Genomic DNA, 20,962 nt, shown 5'->3' on the forward strand with positions numbered 1-20,962 from the left:
TCGGTGCAAATTTGCATTAGTTCTTGTGAAAATTTATTTATTTAAGAATAAGATTTTTTTTCTTTCTATTTTGCATACTTGTCAAAACATCGTATATCAAATTATCTATTTTACATTACATTTCATTAAAATATCACATTTTCTTGATTTTTTTTAATTGTTTTTCTTTTCTTCACACACAATAACTAATATCCATTCTCTTTTTTATCCTTAGAATATGTAAAGAAGAAAAAAAACTAAATGTGAAGAATGCTAGTATAAATTTACACGGTTATTATAATAATTACACGGTTACTATAATAATTATGTATTTTTATACAGTTTTTTTAGTAAACAATAATACTTATTAGAACATACATGAAAATAGTAATATTAGTATTTTAAATCGGGTTTATAATACATTATTTTACACAACTTTGCATAACCTAATGTGAGTGAATTTTGAGTCTAGCTAACTAAAATGTGATATTGTTTCTATTATAAAAGCACTGATGCAAGTGGCCAGGTGCTCTATACTTTTTCTTCTGATTTTTAAAATGTGTACAATTATGCATTAATTTTAAATATTTTTTTAAAATTTAAATGAACGTATGATGATTTAAATAGTTATAAAAACCGTACTAGAGGTTGACTCAACTGAAGAATTAGTTCACTAGTTCATTGGTTCAACCAGTGGTTTATTGGTTGAACTGTAGTTTTATTAATTAATTAAATAGTATATTTTATAATTATAAAAAGCAATTAAAGTAAAATAAAAATACTTCATTTGGGTAAATTAATAAATTATAAAAATAACAAATTACATCATATGACATAGAGTTAGAGAATTAAAAAAAAAAAAAAAAAATCATTCCAATATATATCATCCAATAACCAAGTTATATAGTTCAAAAAGTCCTGAAACAACATATCTCATAGAAATACAAAATAAATTTTTAGCTTAATCATTAAGCCCTAGAGATTACATATTTGTGAGATGTTGGAGTAAGCCATAGGATTGCTTTCTTTAATCTCAACTCTCATCTCATGGCACAACTCTTATTTTATCTTTTTAGTCTTTAGTCTTTATCACTTTGTCTTTATCGGATTAGCTTTTCAATTTTCAGTAATTTAGTAAATATATACGGTATTTTTTTTGGTTTTATCCATGGGTTAAAAAGATTAAATCCGTGCAATCCATCAGTTTACCTGGTTTAATAATGTGTCATTGCATATTCAGTATTTTGCACTGAACTATTATTCTAAATGATACTTCGGTTGACGGTTTTTATGGTTTAACTGGTGGTTTGGTACATTGATAAAAAAAAAAAGGGCCGAGGCTGATGCAGAGAGTTGGATTTTATTTGAGCAGATTGAAGCCCAATCTACTAAGCCCAGGATCGGCCCAATTGCATTTCCACCTTTTGTTCAGGGACCCGCCAACTGCACCGGTCGTAATTCGTAAACGGAGAGGATCTGATCCAGGCTTTCGAGTCGAGTCCCTCCAAAATCAACATTCAACATTTCAACAACCACCACTACCACCCAAACCCAATCTCCATCTTCTTCTTCTTCTTCTCTTCTCTCTCACACAGCAGCGAGTGAGAGAGAGAGAGAGAGAGAGAAACGAAAGCAACGATGCAATCCAGATTGAGAGCCATAACCACCATAACCGCCAGAACCTTCTCGACCTCAACAACAACAACAGCGCTGCCCTCTGAATTCCCCAAAACCCTAGATGGCCTTCGGGCTCGGCTGGCTCGTGAATCTCCCACGCTATCGGACTTCGTGTACTCCGTCGAAGTCGGCACCAAGAAGAAACCCCTGCCCAAGCCTAAATGGATGAAGGAGGCCGTACCGGGAGGCGAAAAGTACGTCCAGATCAAGAAGAAGCTCCGTGAGCTCAAACTCCACACCGTTTGCGAAGAGGCCAGGTGTCCTAACCTCGGCGAATGCTGGTCTGGCGGCGAAACCGGCACCGCCACCGCCACTATCATGATCCTCGGCGATACCTGCACCCGCGGCTGCCGGTAACAATTCATAATTTTATGATTATATTAAATTATGTTTGTTGAGTGAATTACACTTTATGCTTTGATTTGCAATGCCAACTTCGAATTTGCACTTTATTTTCAGTCTCAAATTCATTAGAATTCTTATGTGTAAAAGAGCCCAGGAAAATGCATTAGTAATCTCATGACAATATGAATACTTTAAACTTAAACAAATACAATTAGACCTTATATGGCTAAAGTGTGACTTTTTAAATTGTCCTCTGCTTTTCTTTTCTTTGATAATAGTGTTGGGCATTTCTATGGAATTGATTTTACAAGTTTGTGAAGAGGGATGGATGTCTGCTTTGTTTGATATTGGAATTAACTTTAACTGAAATTGTTAAATTCTCAGGTTTTGCAATGTGAAGACGTCACGGACACCTCCCCCGCCTGACCCGAATGAACCGGGGAATGTGGCAGAGGCAATTGCGTCGTGGGGTTTGGATTATGTGGTGATTACGAGTGTGGACCGGGATGATTTGCCTGACCAAGGGAGTGGGCATTTTACTGAGACAGTGCAGAAGTTGAAGGCATTGAAGCCGAATATGCTGATAGAAGCCTTGGGTATGAGCTCTTGGATTTTGTTTTTATTTTAATTGTGAGAATTAATGAATTTGTATATAGATTTCCGAATTTGAAAGTTGTGCAAGTATCACCAATTGTTATTAAGAAAAGCAGTAGGTTACTTGGAATTTAACTGTAAATGTAGGCTAGTGAACACCACAACTAGTTCTGCACAAGCCAACAATGTGTTTCCCATTTTTCTGTGATTGCTGTTGAAGTCCATTTTCCTGTATTGCAGGAATTGGCACTTAATTTAGTCACGCTTTAGGCCCTGTTTGTTGGGGCTTTTCCAAGGAAGCTTCGGCTTTCAAAAAGCAAAAGCTACCTGCATCTTGTTTTGTAAATCAAAGATTCTTTATTTCACCAAATTTGTGGAGTGGCTTGTGCTCTTTAGGTGGCTTTTGAGAAATGCTACTCAAAGCAGTTGGGCTTTTCATAGTTTTAAAACCTGTGGCCCTTAATTGGATGATTATGCTTTTTGTTACGATCTGTATATAGTCAGCTTATATACATATGTTATAGGCAGATCCAAAGAAAGTCTCCTAGGTTCTTGTTTTAGAGTTTATTCTAAAGTCTACATTGGCTGTGGATTGTTTGGTTGAACTTGGAACCATTGGCATACACAATAAAGGTTTGCTTATGTATAGAAAGTTGGATTACATTATTGCCAATTAACTCTAGCTCAATTGGCACCTAGACAGCTTGACTCCTAGGTGATGGTGAGGTTGTCAGTTCAAGATCCATTGGGTTCGTGTGTAACTACAAATAAAAAAAAAGTTGGATTACATTATCAATGACTCTTTATGTTAACATCTCTTGGTCTTCTATATGCATCTTACTTCTTTCTGTTATGTTGCTTGCGCTATTTTGAGTGTGCAGCTCCTGATTCTCAAAATGTGGTTCATGAGCCATGCAATCCCTTTAATTGGCTGGCTGTGTAATCTCTTTTGGTGGTGCTGGAGCTTCTACTAGTTGAGCTGAATAATTTTATGTTGGAATTTGCTTATAGGGAAGCTCATTTACACTACTGGCAGAGTTAGAGAGAGGCATTTGAATACTAGTTTTGGAACTTACCATAAAGTTTACCTAGACTGGAATGCATGGTTCGATTTGGATCCAAATGTATAAATAATTTAATTCTGCTTATATATAGGAAGTTGGATTACTTTACAAGGACTCTTTTAGGTTGATTTATGCCTTTAACTGTTTTAGATACATCTTTGTTCTTTCTGTAATGTTGCTTGCATTATTTTGATTGTGCAGTTCCTGATTTTCGAGGAGACCCTGGCTGTGTAGAGAAAGTTGCTAAATCAGGACTAGATGTCTTTGCTCATAATATTGAAACGGTTGAAGAGCTTCAGAATTCTGTACGTGATCACCGTGCTAATTTCAAGCAGTCGTTAGATGTTCTAGTGATGGCCAAGGACTATGCTCCTGCTGGAACACTTACCAAAACTTCAATAATGTTAGGCTGTGGAGAAACACCCGAGCAAGTTGTCAGAACTATGGAGAAGGTAAGAGCAGCAGGTGTGGATGTGATGACATTTGGTCAGTACATGAGACCATCAAAGCGCCATATGCCAGTGTCTGAATACATTACACCTGAGGCTTTTGAGAAGTATCAAACTCTTGGCACAGAAATGGTATGCCTGAATATTTTATTTTTTAATTATGGAACATCTATTTATTCTATTCTTACATGCATGGCTTGTTTGATTAACTTTATTGTAGTTTGGGCAGATAATCTGTCTTGGGGAAAGGGTATTTGTGTGTGTGTGTGTATTGTGTTTTCACACTTTGCATGCTAGTGGCTATGATTGGTAGTGCTACAGCATTTTCTCCCTCTCCCATTCTTCAATCCCCCTTCTTGTAGTTCCCTTCCTTCAACATGATGGTGATAATAGTACTTTATTCATATCTTTTCAATTTCTACTTTCTCAATCTTCACTAAGAATTACCTGACTGTAGTACCCCTTAATTGTGATGGTGTGTTCTCTTTTACTTTACTGTGCTTACTTGGAAGACAATTTATTTGTAATATATATGATTTATACTTCCTCCTATGGAGGTGAGTGCCTGTAGTGACCAATCTTTTTCTCTTCCTAATTTTTTTGAATCTTATTCATGCTTTCTGGTACAAGTATATCAATGCAGCATAGTGTTACTTAAATATTCTCTCTAATTGGTTATTAATCTAACTGCTCATAGTCAATTATAATTCTCTAAATTTGTTATTAAAAAAAAAAAAAAAAAGATGAGAAAGAAAGGAAAAGATGTAGTTTTAGGTTCTTTATTCAATGTGGTTTCTTGAGAATATCTGTTGTGCCTCCACTCATGGTACATGTACAAATGGAATACCCTTAGCTTGACTTATGCATAATATCTACAAATGGAAGCTGGATACTAATTATTAGGGAACTGCTCATTTACCTGTTAGGTGCTGACTTTAAATGAAGGACTTTTAAAATCGAGTTTCCTTGAGCATTGCTTTTAAGCTTTCACCTGATTTTACTAAGTGAATAGCATAATGAGTTTTAATACACTTTAATTTTAAAAGAACACCACCTTACTTCATCTTCATTTCATATGCCTTGTATTAGATATTAGTTCAGGCAATATGTCTCAAATGTTTGGGCAGAGGCTGCACTTTCTCTATCCTAAGTTTGGGTTGGCTGCAGAATTACCATCCATTCTGCATCTCCATTGTGTTATCATTGGCAATGAGCCAATGAGCTTGCTCATGTCGTTTTCTACCCTCCTCTACCCCTTTTAAGAGTTTTTTTTTTCTTGGTTGATTCTGTGTCAACTTGCCACATAATTTTGCTAACTTTGGTTCACATCAAAGTGCAACATTAGCAACTGTTTGGCCAAATGTTTTGTTTTGACTTAGTTAAATGAACTCCCATTACCACATTGATATGATCACCTTATGCAACCATAGTTTCTTCCAGAGTGTTTTTTTTTTGGCCTGAACCTGGGGACTAAGGGATTAGAAAGAGTGAAAAAAGGAAAACAATAATTAGTGCAATTGTTTGTGCTAGGTCTACTTTGGACATTGAAATGCTTCACTCCAATCTCTAGCATCCTCATTTCAAGCATCAATATTGATTTTGCAGACATAGCTTCCCACACACCAAATAACACTGTTACTATCCTTAAATGGAACTTTGGGAGACAGTGATCAAATATATATATATATATATATATATATTTGTTGATAATTCAATAGTTACAATGGTGGTGGAGAGATTTGAACCTTGGATGTCTCTTCATTGGAACACTAGTAGGTGTTAGTTGAGCTACAAGGCTCTTGACAGGTGATCGAACATATTTTTAGACATGAAACAACAATATTAAATAAGCAATTTGGTTTATACTAGGGAGTTCTACCGTGCAAGTCATTTCCTTACATAGATGTCTAATGGAGAAATATAGAGAGGATGTATGAAAGAGCACCTATAGAGGTTATGTGGTGGATTTTATGAAAGAAATGGGTTCCTATAAAATATAGAGAGGATGTATGAAAGAGCACCTAGAGAGGTTATGTGGTGGATTTTATGAAAGAAATGGGTTCCTATAAAATATGTTATGGTGATTAAGGATATGTATGAAAAAATTGTAACTGATATGAGAACAAGTGGAGGTATCTCAATTCACAAGTTTATGTCAATGATCAACTTTAAGTCCACATGTCTTTGCACTAAATGAACTTACTAGATTGATTCATGATAAAGTCCTTTAGTGTATGCCTTTTGCAAGTGATTTAGTTTTTGTGGATGAAAGTAGATATGGTGTTGACTTCAAGTTGGAAATATGGAGAGATACTTTAGATCAAAAGGTTTTAGGTTAACTAGGTTTAAAACGAAGTACACAAAGTTTAAGTTTAGTACAAGGAGAAACAAAGATGGAGGGATTGTAAATTTTGATGATAAAGGGATACCATAGAGTGAGTGCTTTCTCTGTCTGGGATAAATAATTCATCAGGATGAAGAGATGGAATAGGATGCAAATCATAAGATAAGGGCAAGGGAAAGTTTTACAATGTTGCAATAATATCAACTATGCTATATGGTACTAAATGTTGGCTATAAAGAAGTAACAAGTTCATAAAACGAGTGTAGCTAGAATGAGAATGTTAAAATGTATGAGTGGAAATATATGGAAAGACATGAGAGGAATGAAGAAATTTGTTTAAAATACAGGTGGCGTTGCTTGAGATGATTTGTTCATGTGCAAAGAAAGAAATTAATGCACCATTCTGGAAGAGTGATTTGATTCAAGTTGAGTGAATGAAAAGAGGTAGAGGAAGGCCTAGAATCACACTAGTAGAATTAATAAATGAAGACATATTAATTAAGGAGTTAAAAAGAAGTATGATTATGGATATGTTAGAATGGTGGAGAAGAAAACATGTGGCCAACCCCAATTAGCCTGTTGATAATTTATTGTTGATCCCAATGTTTTGGACTGAAAATCTTTCTTATTGTTTTTATTCTTTTTTGGGCAGACAACAACATGAAAGTAAGTACGTCAAAACAATGTACAGGGATGGGCTATCCCATCAAATGTCTTGCATCTTGCTCGATCAGAACAACCACTGAAGAGCATATAAATGTTAGGATTCCAAAATCACAGCAGAACAACAACAATAAGACAGTTGATGTGTTACCTGTCCATGGTTGAAGTGATTCATTATTTTGATGCACTTTACTTTCATGTTGGCTTGTCTGCCTTTACTGTGTCATAAAAGGTTGCATATGTTTTAATGTCATTTGACAACATCATTAACACATAAGTAATGTCTATACTGGTTTTACTGTAGGACTTGCATCCTTTGATCCTTTGATGTCTCTTACAATTCTTTTCTTTTTCCTCTTTTGACATTCTTGTGAAGCTATTATGACATGTAACACCTCTTATTTAAAAAATGAAAATAAAATTATGACATGTAACACCATGTTGATCTAGGAACATACCTTGGATTTGTAATTATACCATCTGATTGTATCAAACATATGTTGATTGTCTGTTGATCATGACATGTATATCAATCATTATCTCTCTCACAACATGCATAAAGTTGACAATGAGTATTTTTCCCAATGTGTATGCGCTTGTATAATTATTATCAATTGTGTGCTTTGGATGGACAGGGATTTCGATACGTTGCATCTGGTCCTATGGTTAGATCTTCATATAAAGCAGGTGAATTCTACATCAAATCCATGATTGAATCAGATCGGGCTAGTTCTTCACAGCTTCCTGTTTCTTGATGAGTATTTTTTCCCTCTTACATATAATATTATAAATTCATCACTTCCCGTGTATTGTTTGAGTCATAATTACTTGGGCTTAAGCTCAATCAGCTTTAGTACTTTTCTAAAGTGAAATGGTTAGGACTAATATAGAAAAGAAGGCTATTCTTCTTGGGTGCCAAATTCTTTATGGTATGACCTTGAAATTTTGTGGACACTTCTCTGTAATCCTAACCTGATTTTGTACATCCAATTTGTTGTATAATTATTCAATTTTGTTCTGCTGTTCTTTCTTTGTTGATACATTTTTTTTTTTGGTTAGTTGTTGTATATCTAGATAGTACTAGCACTAATTGTATAAATCATATCCATGCTCCACTTTTGGTTTTTGAAAATCCCCTTTGTGAATTAGGAACATACAAATTAGCAGTAATTCTCAGTGGATAATTTGCTGAACTTAACAAAGGCTTTAGAGAGGCCACTCCATTTTCCATGTTTTTTCTGTAGTAAAATTTTTACAATTCAATAGTTTCTAGATTGCTGCTCTTATTGATATTGTCTTAAATTATCTATACTTTGCATTTGGGTCTACTTGATGGGATGCCAAAAGCGTATTTAACAGTGCTGGCAAAACGTACTTGAAGCCATATATATAGTTTTTCCGTTGCAATCATACCGGTGGTGGTGGCAGTGTTTAGTAGCTTAAGAGCTTGCCAGACTGGTTTGGGGTCCTTTACCCACCCAACCACCTATGATTAGGTACTAAAATTCTGCTCTCTGTGGGGGCTATATATTTATGCCTTCAGCATTTTTATCTTCAAAACCAGGTGGTCCACATCTAGATTCCACCCCTCCAGTCGTGTGGGATAATGATGGCTCATGGATCACTATGAATTTTTTTTTTTTTTACTTGCACGGTTTGAGTTCCATATTTAATTTTGAGAGGTTTGATGGGTCCTCTTCCATCTTTACTCCAGTTATGATCATGCACAATGCACAAAAGTTTAGCACGTTCTGATTTCCAATGCTTCGCTTTAGACTCCGCATGCTTTGTCATTTTGAGTGTATTTATTTATTTTTTTGATGAATCATTTTGAGTGTATTTTAATCTTATGACAGGCGTTCTCAGTTATCATAATAAATTTCAAGTCGGTAAATCTGTTTTTACTGATGAATGAATTGCACGAATCCATTCCAGGTGATTAGATTTAAGCTGCTCGGTTAAATTACAACTTGGGTTTTTAGAATGCAACTTTAGCAATGATTAAAACTTTTTTTGTTAAGTGTAAAACGCTGACAACAAAAAAGTACGTTTTTTTCCCCATCATTGGAGGACATGTAGGAACTCCAAGATGTTTAGACAACTTCCCTACCCATGCTGCAGGTTACAAATTATCAACCTTTCAATTTATACCCCTCAAAGAACATCACATATACAATTGACTTAGGCATAATACATTAGGTTCATATTGAATTCAAACACCTAATTGTATTGACTAATGTAATACAAGTAGTGTTTTTCTTTTCCATAGTCAATAAAATTCAATTTAATCATGTGCTTGAATTCAACTAAAAAACCTAATATATTGTATCTAACTTTATCCTGTTAAAAAATAGTTTTTAGAGAACAAAAATCAATGTTTTTGAAGGTTTTATTTTTGGTTAAAAGTTTGAAACTGCAATGACAACAATTTAAAAAAAAAAAAAAAAACCATATGATTTTGATGTTTTCTTAAAAGAAAGCTTGATTTCATGAATAATTATTTCGAAAGAAGTTTTAACTTTAAAAGCTCTATTTGTATAATGTTTTTATATCTGTGAATTTGAAAATAGGATATTATTTTTAGAAGCAATAAAATCAAGCAGGCCTAATAAAATATAAGAATTGATGTAAACATTTTTTTTGCTGAGAATTGACGTAAGCATTTAAATTAATTTTAACAACCAAAAACAAATAAATAGTAGAAGGATGTTAAGTGTAACCGTGACATGCTCTTCCTATGCTCCTGTCCTAGTCATAATTAATAGCCGCGGCTCACTACTTTATGTCCCCCCTCCCCTATCAAACCCCAAACCTCACTATTATATAAAAATCTCTCGTTCTACTATCATCATATCCGCCGTGGTCTTCAACTCTCTCTCTAGCTGCTATCCACAGCCAAACCATGCCAACGTATACTTTTTTTTTTTTTTTTTTTATAACCGTTGAGAATTCAAAATTTTCCAATGCTCTATCTAATCTAATGTAATTCCAAAAACCTCACTCTCTCCAAAGTCCAAACCTTTTTCAAGTTTCATCCCAAAATGGGTTGCTGTCTCAGCACCACCAAAACCCCCCGGGACCACCACTACAAACCCGGCTCCACAACCCACCAGAGGCTTCCGGTGAACTCTCCGTTGCCTGAACCCGATCTGACCCATGTCAGGGACAACAGAGATCCACCACCACCGGTAGAAGATGAATTCGAGTCCGTCAAAGAGGTCCTCTCTGAAACACCCTTTGTTCCCAAACCGCAAAACCCAGTGCCAGTTGAAGATGAAGCAGAAATAGAAGAAGAGAAGAAGACCCAAGTGGCCGTTGAAACAAAGGGTCTGATCAATGTGCTTCACAAAGCTCAGAACGAGGTCTCTGAAGCTTCTCAGATATCAGAGAGCTTCACATTATCGACAACCACCACTGCTACTACCATTACTGTTACTGAGAAGAAGGAAGAAGACGAAGCAACCAGTAAATGTAGCAGAGAAGCGAGGGTACCCAGAAAGCGTCCTTACACCGGCGATCTCGCCGGAAGGAGAGAGCGTGCAGCCAAGTCTCCGGCGAGGAGAGCAGAGCCGTCGCCGGAGAAGAGAAGGTCTCAGGGAAGGGGAATGGGTGACGTCAGGAGCAGGAGGCTTAACATGGGGACCCCAGCCGGAGTCCGGCGAGATTCAGGCGAGGGATCTGGTCGGCGGTCGAGGTCACCGGCTACCAGGACAGCCGGTGGAGTTGGAAGGGGTGGAGTGGGGAGAAGTCCAGGGAAGGGGACTGGAAGAGCCGGTAGCCGGACACTGGACTCTGGGTTGCAGCAGCAGAGTAGCACTAGTACTACCACTACTACTGATCAGGGTAAAGAGGAATTAAACGAAGGCGTTTCGAAGGAGGAAAATGAATCTCTTGACAACCCACTTGTTTCGTTAGAGTGCTTCATCTTTCTGTAGTTGTTTTTTGGAAGCACTTTCTGTTGTTTCACTTTCAGGACTATTTTGTGTTTTGATTTTGTCAAAACTACTACTTTTCTTGCTTCATAAAACATTTATTATGTTTTTGATTTTGGTCTTGGTCTTGTAATTGGAATTCATCCTGGGCTAGCAAACTTGCAAAAGGACATCTTTCTGTACATTTGTGTTAATTAAAATTACTTGACAATTCAGGTGGGAGCTGGTTATAATTGACCAATGACCATATTCTCTCTCTCTCTTATTTCTTATATCTTTACAAAATCTTGAGATGGTAGATTGTCATTGGGATCTGGAATTGAAATGGTCCTCGAAATTTGAGTTGACCTCTTTTTCTTTTTACTATTTGGCAATGAGCCATGAGGAGAGGAGACTTCTTGAGCTTTATCTTACGTTGCCTTGGTCTTGGTGTGGATTTTAGGCGTGCAAAGCTCTTGTCTTTCCCTTGCTCCCTTGGTGGTACTGGTAGTGGGGCTAACGGGCTATGACCTATGACATGGAAAATAGGTTCTAACTTCAAAATAGTAACTGACTAGTTCTAGACCCCAAATTATTTAGGGTTGTGTTGTGTTAACGGGCACAGTAAGATGCCCGTTAACAACACAATTTTTTTTCAGTTTTTTTTGTCTTCTCTTGTAACTTTTTACGGCTTTTATACTTTTTTTTTATACATTTTTATAACTTTTTGCAGCTTTTTGAATGAAAAATACAGCATCACATCCGTGGTTAACATTTGCCAATTATTTAACATTTTTTTTTTATCACAACTCTGACACAACATATTGTAAATGGTTAACCAGCGACTATTAATTTTTTTTCATGAATCACATTTTGTGGTCTAGACTTTTACATGGTAACTATTACAAAGAAAGTTGGTTGAAAATTCCCTATTGAACCTCCATTTTTGCTGAATATTTTCCTGTGATACGTGTGCTAGTTTTTGGGGTCATTGAATTACCCTAATTATTGCTTGAGTACTTACCTACCAAACATCCCCAAGCTGTGGTCCTGAGTGGTACCTATGACATTGAATTACCCAATTAATGCCCAACTCTTTGTTCCCGCTTGAGCAAGGTGGTCCTGGGTGCTGGGTCCAGTTCCTTGAGCAAGGTGGCTCAGTCTGAAGTATGAACATATCAGCACAGGGGCAGGGCTAGCATGCGGATGTCAATCTAATTGGGCTTGAGCCCAAGTTCATGGAGAAGGCAAAAGTCAATTTAAAGGGAAAATGACTAATTACCCTTTATTTAAAATAAAGTAGGTAACAAAATACTTGTATTTTTCCAAAGTATTTTTTAGCAAAATATTTTTATTTTGGAACTCGAATTCTATTTAAAATTCGATATCCTCAAAATCAAGTTCTATGTATATTTTTAGCTGGAACTTGACATTGCTAGTAGAACTTGATATTAGTAATGTTGAGTTCTACTTAAATTTAAAAAAAAAAAAAAAATTTAAGTAGAAAAATATGTATAGAACTCAACATAAGTCGAGTTTCCACATAGAAATCGAATTCCAAGAACGAGAGTATTTTGCTAGATACTTTAGAAAAATAGGTATTTTGCTACATATTTTAAAAATAAAGAATATTTAGCCATTTTGCCCTAAAAATTTGTATCCTTGTAATAAGTCGTTATTATGATTTATGAATTCTTTCAATACACGATTGGATAAAGTTGAGGCTAAGAAAATGAGTACTTGAGAATGACATTTTCCATCCTCACTAGGTTGGTGTAGATATCCGTACTTGTATGTGGCTTTTTTATTTTTTGGGGGACTACTAAGTTTATAGTGTTGGGTTTTGTGGAACCTAGTTGTGTTTGATCCGATTGATGACCCAACCTGAATAATGTTGCGTGATTTTTAATGGGAGACTTCATGGACTAAGCCTTTTGGGGGTTCGAGGGCAATGCTTCGGGATAAATTTTTGGCCCATTTTATAGCCCATTGTGAATCCTGTATGCAAGATATAAAAAAACGTTGTTTTGAAGATTAGGGTTTGTCATTGTAATTTTTTAGAGGAAAAAAAAATTGTACTGCTGCACTTTGTATTTTTCCCTGATAATAGTGAAATTTCTACAACTCTGTGGACGAAGGCAAATTGCTGAACCACGTAAATACTGTATTGCACGTGTGATTATTATTTTTTTTTTGGCGTGTATTTTCTCCATTTTGTTTCTCACAGATTTAGGAGTTTCGTGTTAATTCCCTACATATGGGTTGAGAGTTAACAGTTGAAAATCCATCTATTTGTTGTTTCTTCTTCTATGAAATTATTTGAAAAATAAATAGGCGTAAATACTAAATACACTTTTAGTCCCTACATTTTTAAGTCATTTCTATTTTGGCCCCTACATTTTATTTTTACCACTTTTAGTCCCTAAACCAATTAACGCCTGACATTTAGGTCCTTTCTGTTACTCAACTAACGGCAAAAGCTGACGTGGCAAATGGAACAACCTATTGACACAGTAAATGCTAACGTGTCCATTAAAATAATATTAAAAATGCTACATTAGCATCCACGTCAGCTTCCACATAAGCATCTAACCTTAAAAAATAAATTGATAAATTTTAAAAATTAAAAAAAAAACATAATTAAAAACAAAAAAAATGGTGGAAATTAGATCTATTATGTTTGTGCCTAGTTTCTTTTTCTTCTTTATTTTTCTTCTTCTTCCCACTTTGCGACTCTGTCAATTCCTTCTTCTCTCTTTTCACAAAATTAAATATACCAATTTTTAGACACAAGATTAAAAAAAAAAAAATAAAAAAAAATAAACTTTTGAAACCCCACAAACCTAGATCAAAATCCCAACCCACTGGCAATATAGACCAAAATTGTCTCAAGCCCTTTCTCTCCAAATTGGTTTAAGTTCAGACTCTCTCTTTAACTCACCCTCTCTCTTTAACTCTCTTATTGACCCTTCATATTAGATCATGAAGAGAGAGAGAGTAGGCTTTCTTTTCCTCTCTTACTGGCCCTTCAGATTAGACAGAAAAGAGAGAGTGGGCGAAGGCGAGAGAATTAGCGAGGGAGGTGTGGGTACTACCTAGAGTGGCGGCGTTGGTGAACAGTAGTGGGCAAAGGCAAAGAAGATAAGGATGGCGGCTTAGGGTGATTTTGGAGTGGCGGCTTGGGGTTTTGGTGGACAGGGATGGATCTTGCGGCGACGCTCTTCTTCAGATCCCAGCAAGTCCACCTCCATCACCGAAGCGGCGGCGCTCTTCTTCAAATCGGTCATTCTGTTTGGGTCTTGCTGGGTTTTGCTGGGGTTTGTCTTGGGTCTTGAGACCGTGAGAGTTGATTTTGACTTTGAGTGGTCATGTTGTTTGGGTCTTGAGACCGAGAGAGTTGTTCTTGTTGGGAATGAATGGGAGAACTCGGGTGCATCAATGAAAGAGTGAGAGATGATAATTTGTTTTTTCTTTTCTTTGGTGTTCTTGTGATGGGTTTGAGTTCTTGGATTCTGGGTTTGATTTGGGAAGAACAAGATGTTAAATGAAGAACATCAATAAATTTTTTGATCTCTATATCCTTCTTTTTTTTTTTTTCCTTTTTTCATTTGTGTTGTTGTGATCTGGGTCTGTGTTTGTGTTTGATCTCTGTTTTTTTTTCTTTTTTCATTTGTGTTATTGTAATCTGGGTTTGAGTTCTTAGTTGCTGGGTTTGAATTCTTATTGCTGGGTTTGTGTTCTTGTAATCTGGGTTTAAGTTCTTGTTGTTGGGTTTGATTGGGAAGAACAAGTTTTAATGTTCTTATGAAAATTAATAATGATAAGTAATATATATTTTTTTTTATTAAATTAGATTTAAGGTTTTTTTTATTAAATTTTAATAATATTTTAATTGCCACATCAATGCCACGTAAGCTAACAGGGTGTTCCGTTTGTCACGTCAACTTTTGCCGTTAGTTGAGTGACGGAAAGAACTTAAATGTTAGGCGTTAATTGGTTTGGGGACTAAAAGTGGTAAAAATAAAATGTAGGGACCAAAATAGAAATAACTCCAAAATGTAAAGACTAAAAATGCATTTACGCCAAATAAATAACATGCTTATGCAAATTTATTGTGTTGCAAATAATAAATCCATTGAGAAATCGTTAGGAAGTTGGAAAAATTTATGGTGTTGCAAACAACACAACTTTACACAAAATTGTGTTCAGATCCATTTAGAACAATATAATTCACAAACCATACATCCATTGAGAAATCATTAGGAAGTTGGGCTTTTTTATAGAATCATGGTTAGAGAAAATCAAAGCCTGCTTTTCCATAATCTAAATATTTACATAATGATGCCAAGGGCTTTGTTGCTCAATTGGCACCTTCTAGTATTTTCAATAAAAACGTCCAAGGTTCAAGTCTCCCCTTAGCCAACAATCAAATTTAAAAATAAAAATAAAACCCACATAATGATGAAATGTACGTTCTTAGACTCCTGGTGCTCCATTAATTTCACTTACCGGGTATTCACCAAGACTGCTTTAGGATCAGAAATTACATGAAAATGTGAGCTTGATTTGAGGAATTGTGAAAATCCTTGATGTTCTAGTTAGTTGTCTTATTATCAAGTCACATAGTTAAGGATTTAGCTTGGTAATGACCTTGAGGCAGGACAGAAGGACAATGAGTTATGTTGATGAAGAGGCAGTGACATGCGCTCAGAAGGACATGGTGCAGGAGCGGGGTGTGCAATGAAGGTAGGAATCTCCTCACCAGGCATCAAAACTGATACGCCTTTGGCATACACTGTCATCTGCACAACTTAATTAACAGATAATTAATCACAAATATGGAGGCAATGCAAAGAAAAATATGTGAGTAAACAATCACAATCAAACCTCAAAATAGGCAACCTAAGACCACAATGATGCGAAAAGGAGCTATACAGCTTCTCTTTTACTCATCCACTAAATAGACCAAAGCAAAATGTGTGTTTAGGGGTTAACACTCAATAGGCTACATCATTGTGCAGATTCTGTGAGGATTTTGTGGAATGAAAGAAGAAAAACTAATGAGAAAAATTCTATAGCAATGATTGATCACCCTTGACAGCACTAATAAGTTGGGTGATGAATTGGGTTGCCATCCAATGTCACATGAATACTACAAATTCTACAACCACAAATAATGCTGGTGAATACATGATTAACTGCACTGCAAGAATGGCAACAGCAATACAATATTATAGAGGATATACTTAAAGAGTCTTGGATTATGCGTTTGATGATGAAGCCTCTGAAATATCTACCGAGTGAAGTGAGTAATAGTTGGTGAACACTCGCTTAATTATCAGAAAACAACATCATATGCAAGTCCTGTGACATTCTATTATGGTAAATGATAAAAGGTTTATATAGCATGGAGGTGTACTGGCTAAATAAGAATATCTTATGCAAACTCTTAATTTTGATTGTTAATTTGAACATTCTAATAAACAGATAGCAGCTAAGAAAGATGCCTTACCAGGGGACCAAAATAATTACTTTATCATTCTTAAGATAGAAGACTAGGACATATAATAGTGGAGGTAGACATAGGAATAATTCCTTTACAACTTTTAAACATCTTTTATAATTATGCTTTGTCTGTGGATTTCATAAATGTTTCCATAAATCATGGCTTTCTTGTAACCAAATGTCATTGTGGAATTTCGTATAAAAAATCTGCAACATTCCTGTGTGTTAGTGTCACGCTGATACTGCAAAATGGCTAACTAAACCAAGATGGTATGGATATATAAGCAAATGTTACCTATCAAAAATAATATATAAGCAAATGACCCTGGATGCTAGAGTTAGCAGGACTTTACTAGGTTTATAAAATGGTGAACCCTGAACACGATCTGTAACTTTCCCAATATTAGTATAATCTTCTTAGCACATAGGGGGGGGGGGGGGGGGTCCTATAGCATGTGATGAGAAATTCCAAAAGTGAGAGAGAGTTGCGTGTATCTAAGCAAGAAGCCATGCTGAATATATGTATTTATGGTACATGACAAATCTTGGATGACACTGTTTAGTAGATGGAAAATACAAAAATGTTTACTATTATCAATTTTACTATAAAAGATTTATAAACTACCGTAACAATAAATTTGATTGATGCCATTTTAACAATATAATAAATAAATGTTTCAATTACTTTTTCGATAAAATTTTTGTAATAAAATTTATAATATTCCTCTTAGTAGATTGTCAATTCAAAGCATACTCCAACAAATTACTGCATAACTTTTACATAGAGTAATTACTGCAGACGTTGAACACAACTTTCTGGTTGGTCTTTTATGACACCTGAGGCAAAGACACATGCTGGTGACATGTAGTGGACCCATGAACACCGAAAAACTAGAATAGACAAGCAAGCCATCGTACTAATGTCCCCCTTTTTTTTCTTTTCCCTTTTTTATTTTTGAGAGACACCGACAGTACTGTCTCCCTTAACTCTTAAGTGTTAATGTGTTATGAACAAAAGCACATTAAAAAAAACAACAACAAAAAAAAAAACAATGTAGGAATGTTCAATAGACAATCATATATGTTAGAAAATTGTTGGTCATACATAAATATCTGGAAGCTCATTGGTGTTAAATTTAAGCTCTTGTGGATAAAATCCAGTACGAGGATCACTGATTTTAATTTGCAGAGATGGCTGCTATGTAAAGAATAATGTTATTTTTAAAGGTTTTAACATTGCAGCCAGTTTGATATAACTTTTCTAGATTGAATATAAGAACAGAGTAGCACTATAATTTATTAAGAATGGTTTGGAATTACAAATATTATAATTACTACAATATAAAGTATAGGATATCCTACGATTCCATGATCTTAATTTTCAACAAGGTTGCGTTGGAGCGCCGTTGTAATAAAATATTATTACAGTGCAGTATTACATGCAGCCCACTAGAGAAAATCCAAAATCTAAATAATCTTCAATGGATATGAGGAATTATAAAATTAGTATGACCTGTCCATAAGTGAAGCCACCAACCACAATTAGCTGAATTGTCTAAATGTTGCTATAATAAACTAAGTCTAATAATCAAATTCGGTACAGGGATTGCACAAGAGAAAGAGCCATATCATCTCTGTTTTAAAAGTAAGCAACTAGCAATTATCCAAAAAAAGAAAAAAGAAAAAGAAAAGAAGCAACCAACAAGCACTAGGAGATGAACTCTGAATTCAACTTGCGGTCCACAATAAATATAAGGGAAATTTGGATAAATCTCTGAATGATTTGATGATTGTTAGATTATTAGATCTTAATTATTTGTGAACAAGCTTTGATGATAATTCGAATTTGGCAAAAAAGTGTTAGAATTGTCGATTTGTTAGGAACAAGATTGAACAGGAAATGACTGATTTAAAGCCCATGTTTTGGTGTTGAATGTGCAAAGGAAAATGATATATCAGTTTTCAAAGATCATCAAGTAGACAAGAGCTTTGGCACATGTCTTGCACGGACAATTCAATATAGGGTCTACCATTTGATTGTCTGCGAGTAATAGGGCCCTTGCAGTTCTCTACCGCAATAGCTTCTTTGTCTAATATGCTATCTTTTAAGCCTCTTGAAGATGGGGGTAGACGCAAAAACAGAAAATAAAGGAACCAAAATTTGAAACTATATATTGGCAACTTTGGCCTACATATACAATGTTTTCATGAAGAACTATAAAACTGGTAATCAATGGTTAACATTTACAAATGATGGTGTATAACATTCATGAGCCGTTTATATTTTGCATAAATGAGCTATACTTTACACACAAAAAAAGAAGTCTATGAACCAAAAACTATCAAAATCATATTGGGAGGTTCATTTTGATTTTGCAGTTCACACACAGAGAGGGCAAGAGAGAGCGCACCTTAGGAGATGGATAATCAAGCTTTCCATTGTGTGCCTCGAGATCCGTACGTGTGTTTTCACGGGACTGTGTTGATCTTGTCCTCATAAGCCTTTCAAAGATAGCCATGACTAGGAACATTGAGATGAGAATAGCAGTGGCCACGAACCCAAATGACATCGCATTGACTGAGTTGTACAAGTGTCTCCATTGCTCCTCTCTCTCTCCGTTTAATGGATCCACTATTGGTGCTAGTGCTACTTCACCGCCACCCATTACAAACTCACTTTAATAAAACCTCTCTCTCTCTCTCATAATCAGTAAGCAGAGGAAGTAGAAAGGTACGGAAGTGAGTGAAACCCAGATGCTATTTTCTTCATAGTGATAAAGTAAGTTTGTTGAGGGTGGTCATGGTAGCCTAGCTAGTTAGCACAACTTTTTCAGACAGAACTGATAAAAAAATAATTTCAAGAGTATAGTAGGGGAAAAAATAAACGAAAGAGAAAAGGTGGGGGCTTTTTCAAGGCTTTATGTTAACCCAAGACTGGTGCTTCCAAAGCGAATGAGAGAGAGATATAAGTATATAACCGGAGATCGGAAGAGAGCCCTGGCTGGTTTATTGGGTTTTCACTTCTTTGTTAGAGGTTTTAGCCTTTGTACTTGCTTGCAAGTTTTTAAACTGTTTTTGTTGTAAATTGTGACTTGTAGGACATGAAAAAAGGTATAGCAAATTTGTGGCCTTAAATGTAAGCTTATGTCAAAATTTTTTTTTTTGGGGAGAAAAAGGCTTATGGCATTGTATCCACTACAGATTACAATATTATATTTTATATGATTATTGATACAAGCATTTATCTTTTATTTTTTGAGTGGTGTCAAGGATATATACTACAAATTTTATTCTATAAATTGACTTATCATTAACCACAAAAATATAATTCAAACATTTATTTATTAGGTTGTTAAATATTTATTAGGTTGTTAAAGTGACAACAATCATATTCTCTCAATTTGTAAAATTCTTGTAGAGTAAATTAATAGTACTCTTACTATTGCACATCTTTAGTGCGATGATCACTCTACAAGTATAAGTATTTGTGGAGTGTGGGGAGTAAGGGTCGGGGTTTAAGTCTCTAAGAGGAAGTTTCACACATATATACACTTAGATTATGCTATAATAGAATTTCTATCTTTTATCAACCAAAAAAAAAAAAAAAAACTTTTAGCATTTTCCTTATTTTTTGCTAAAAAAGATCTATCATTTATTAATTTGTTATTTGGTCCATGGTTTTAAAAAACGGACCGGACCGGCCGGTCCGACCGGTTGAACCAAGAATTGGAGCCTAGTCCTGTCCGAAAAAAAAGGCCTAAAATCGGTCAGAAACCGGTAAAAACGGAGAATCGGAGACAAATCCAGTTTTGCCTCCGGTCCGATTTTTAAAACCATGATTTGGTCCCTCTTATAAGTGTACCTTCTATTTCATTCTAAGTGGTCTCACATATACGACCATTTGAAAGTCAATTGACACTATATAGTTGATTAGGTGTGTGCATGGGTCGAGTTTGGCTTAAATGTTATCTCCATAAAACAAAAAATAAAAGAAAGGTTTTCATTAATTGTTTAAGCATTTCTTTTAATAAATTATTAAAATTCACATAATAGGCCTAAATTATATTACAAATTCATCAAAATTTATTCTTAAAACACCAATATAAATAAAAATAATTACTGAAATAAGTCTAAAAAAAAACTTATATAAATGCTGGGTTGGGTTAGATTGATTGAAAAATTAAAGCTATCAACCTGAACTTGATGCCTAAGGCTTTAAAAAGAAAAAATTCCAACCCATCAATCCAAAAAAAAACTAACTTGAGGTGTTAATTAGTGGGTTGAATGCACACCCCTAATGATAACTTTCATAATTGTAATTTATTTTATTTAAAAATTCAAAACTCATCTTTCATGATAATTTCAATTAAGGAGGATGATTTTGTAAACTTGTACATTTTTTTTTTTTTTGAAAGACAATGTATTAAATAT

The 20,962-nt window shown here is 35.1% G+C and overlaps 3 protein-coding genes across 3 annotated transcripts; 2 read left to right on the forward strand and 1 right to left on the reverse strand.

Annotated features, from left to right (window-relative positions):
* Positions 1 to 1,427: 1,427 nt before the first annotated feature.
* Positions 1,428 to 8,141, forward strand: LOC115956057 (lipoyl synthase, mitochondrial). The gene is made up of 4 exons (XM_031074516.1): positions 1,428 to 2,009; positions 2,386 to 2,597; positions 3,861 to 4,240; positions 7,751 to 8,141. Exons 1-4 carry the CDS (start codon positions 1,618 to 1,620, stop codon positions 7,868 to 7,870), a joined length of 1,104 nt encoding a protein of 367 aa, XP_030930376.1. The 5' UTR covers positions 1,428 to 1,617; the 3' UTR covers positions 7,871 to 8,141.
* Positions 8,142 to 9,859: 1,718 nt separating this feature from the next.
* LOC115956040 lies at positions 9,860 to 11,304 on the forward strand. The gene has a single exon (XM_031074497.1). It carries the CDS (start codon positions 10,157 to 10,159, stop codon positions 11,048 to 11,050), a length of 894 nt encoding a protein of 297 aa, XP_030930357.1. The 5' UTR covers positions 9,860 to 10,156; the 3' UTR covers positions 11,051 to 11,304.
* A 3,970-nt stretch (positions 11,305 to 15,274) lies between these two features.
* On the reverse strand, positions 15,275 to 19,643 carry LOC115957583. The gene is made up of 2 exons (XM_031075867.1): positions 18,943 to 19,643; positions 15,275 to 15,828 (listed from the first exon to the last, which is right to left on the reverse strand). The coding sequence occupies exons 1-2, from the start codon at positions 19,195 to 19,197 to the stop codon at positions 15,661 to 15,663; spliced, it is 423 nt and encodes a 140-aa protein (XP_030931727.1). The 5' UTR covers positions 19,198 to 19,643; the 3' UTR covers positions 15,275 to 15,660.
* Positions 19,644 to 20,962: the final 1,319 nt, after the last annotated feature.

Source organism: Quercus lobata, chromosome 8 (assembly GCF_001633185.2).
Source record: "Quercus lobata isolate SW786 chromosome 8, ValleyOak3.0 Primary Assembly, whole genome shotgun sequence".
Lineage (NCBI taxonomy): Eukaryota > Viridiplantae > Streptophyta > Magnoliopsida > Fagales > Fagaceae > Quercus > Quercus lobata.

Excerpts from the sequence above, each read along its gene's own strand:
- LOC115957583 (XM_031075867.1), bottom strand. The coding sequence starts at position 19,197 with ATGGGTGGCGGTGAAGTAGCACTAGCACCAATAGTGGATCCATTAAAC. Across the intron at positions 15,829-18,942 it reads TTGATTATCCATCTCCTAAG|ATGACAGTGTATGCCAAAGG; the intron begins GTGCGCTCTCTC and ends TAAGTTGTGCAG.
- LOC115956040 (XM_031074497.1), top strand. The coding sequence starts at position 10,157 with ATGGGTTGCTGTCTCAGCACCACCAAAACCCCCCGGGACCACCACTAC.
- LOC115956057 (XM_031074516.1), top strand. The coding sequence starts at position 1,618 with ATGCAATCCAGATTGAGAGCCATAACCACCATAACCGCCAGAACCTTC. Across the intron at positions 2,010-2,385 it reads ACCTGCACCCGCGGCTGCCG|GTTTTGCAATGTGAAGACGT; the intron begins GTAACAATTCAT and ends TTAAATTCTCAG. Across the intron at positions 2,598-3,860 it reads TATGCTGATAGAAGCCTTGG|TTCCTGATTTTCGAGGAGAC; the intron begins GTATGAGCTCTT and ends TTGATTGTGCAG.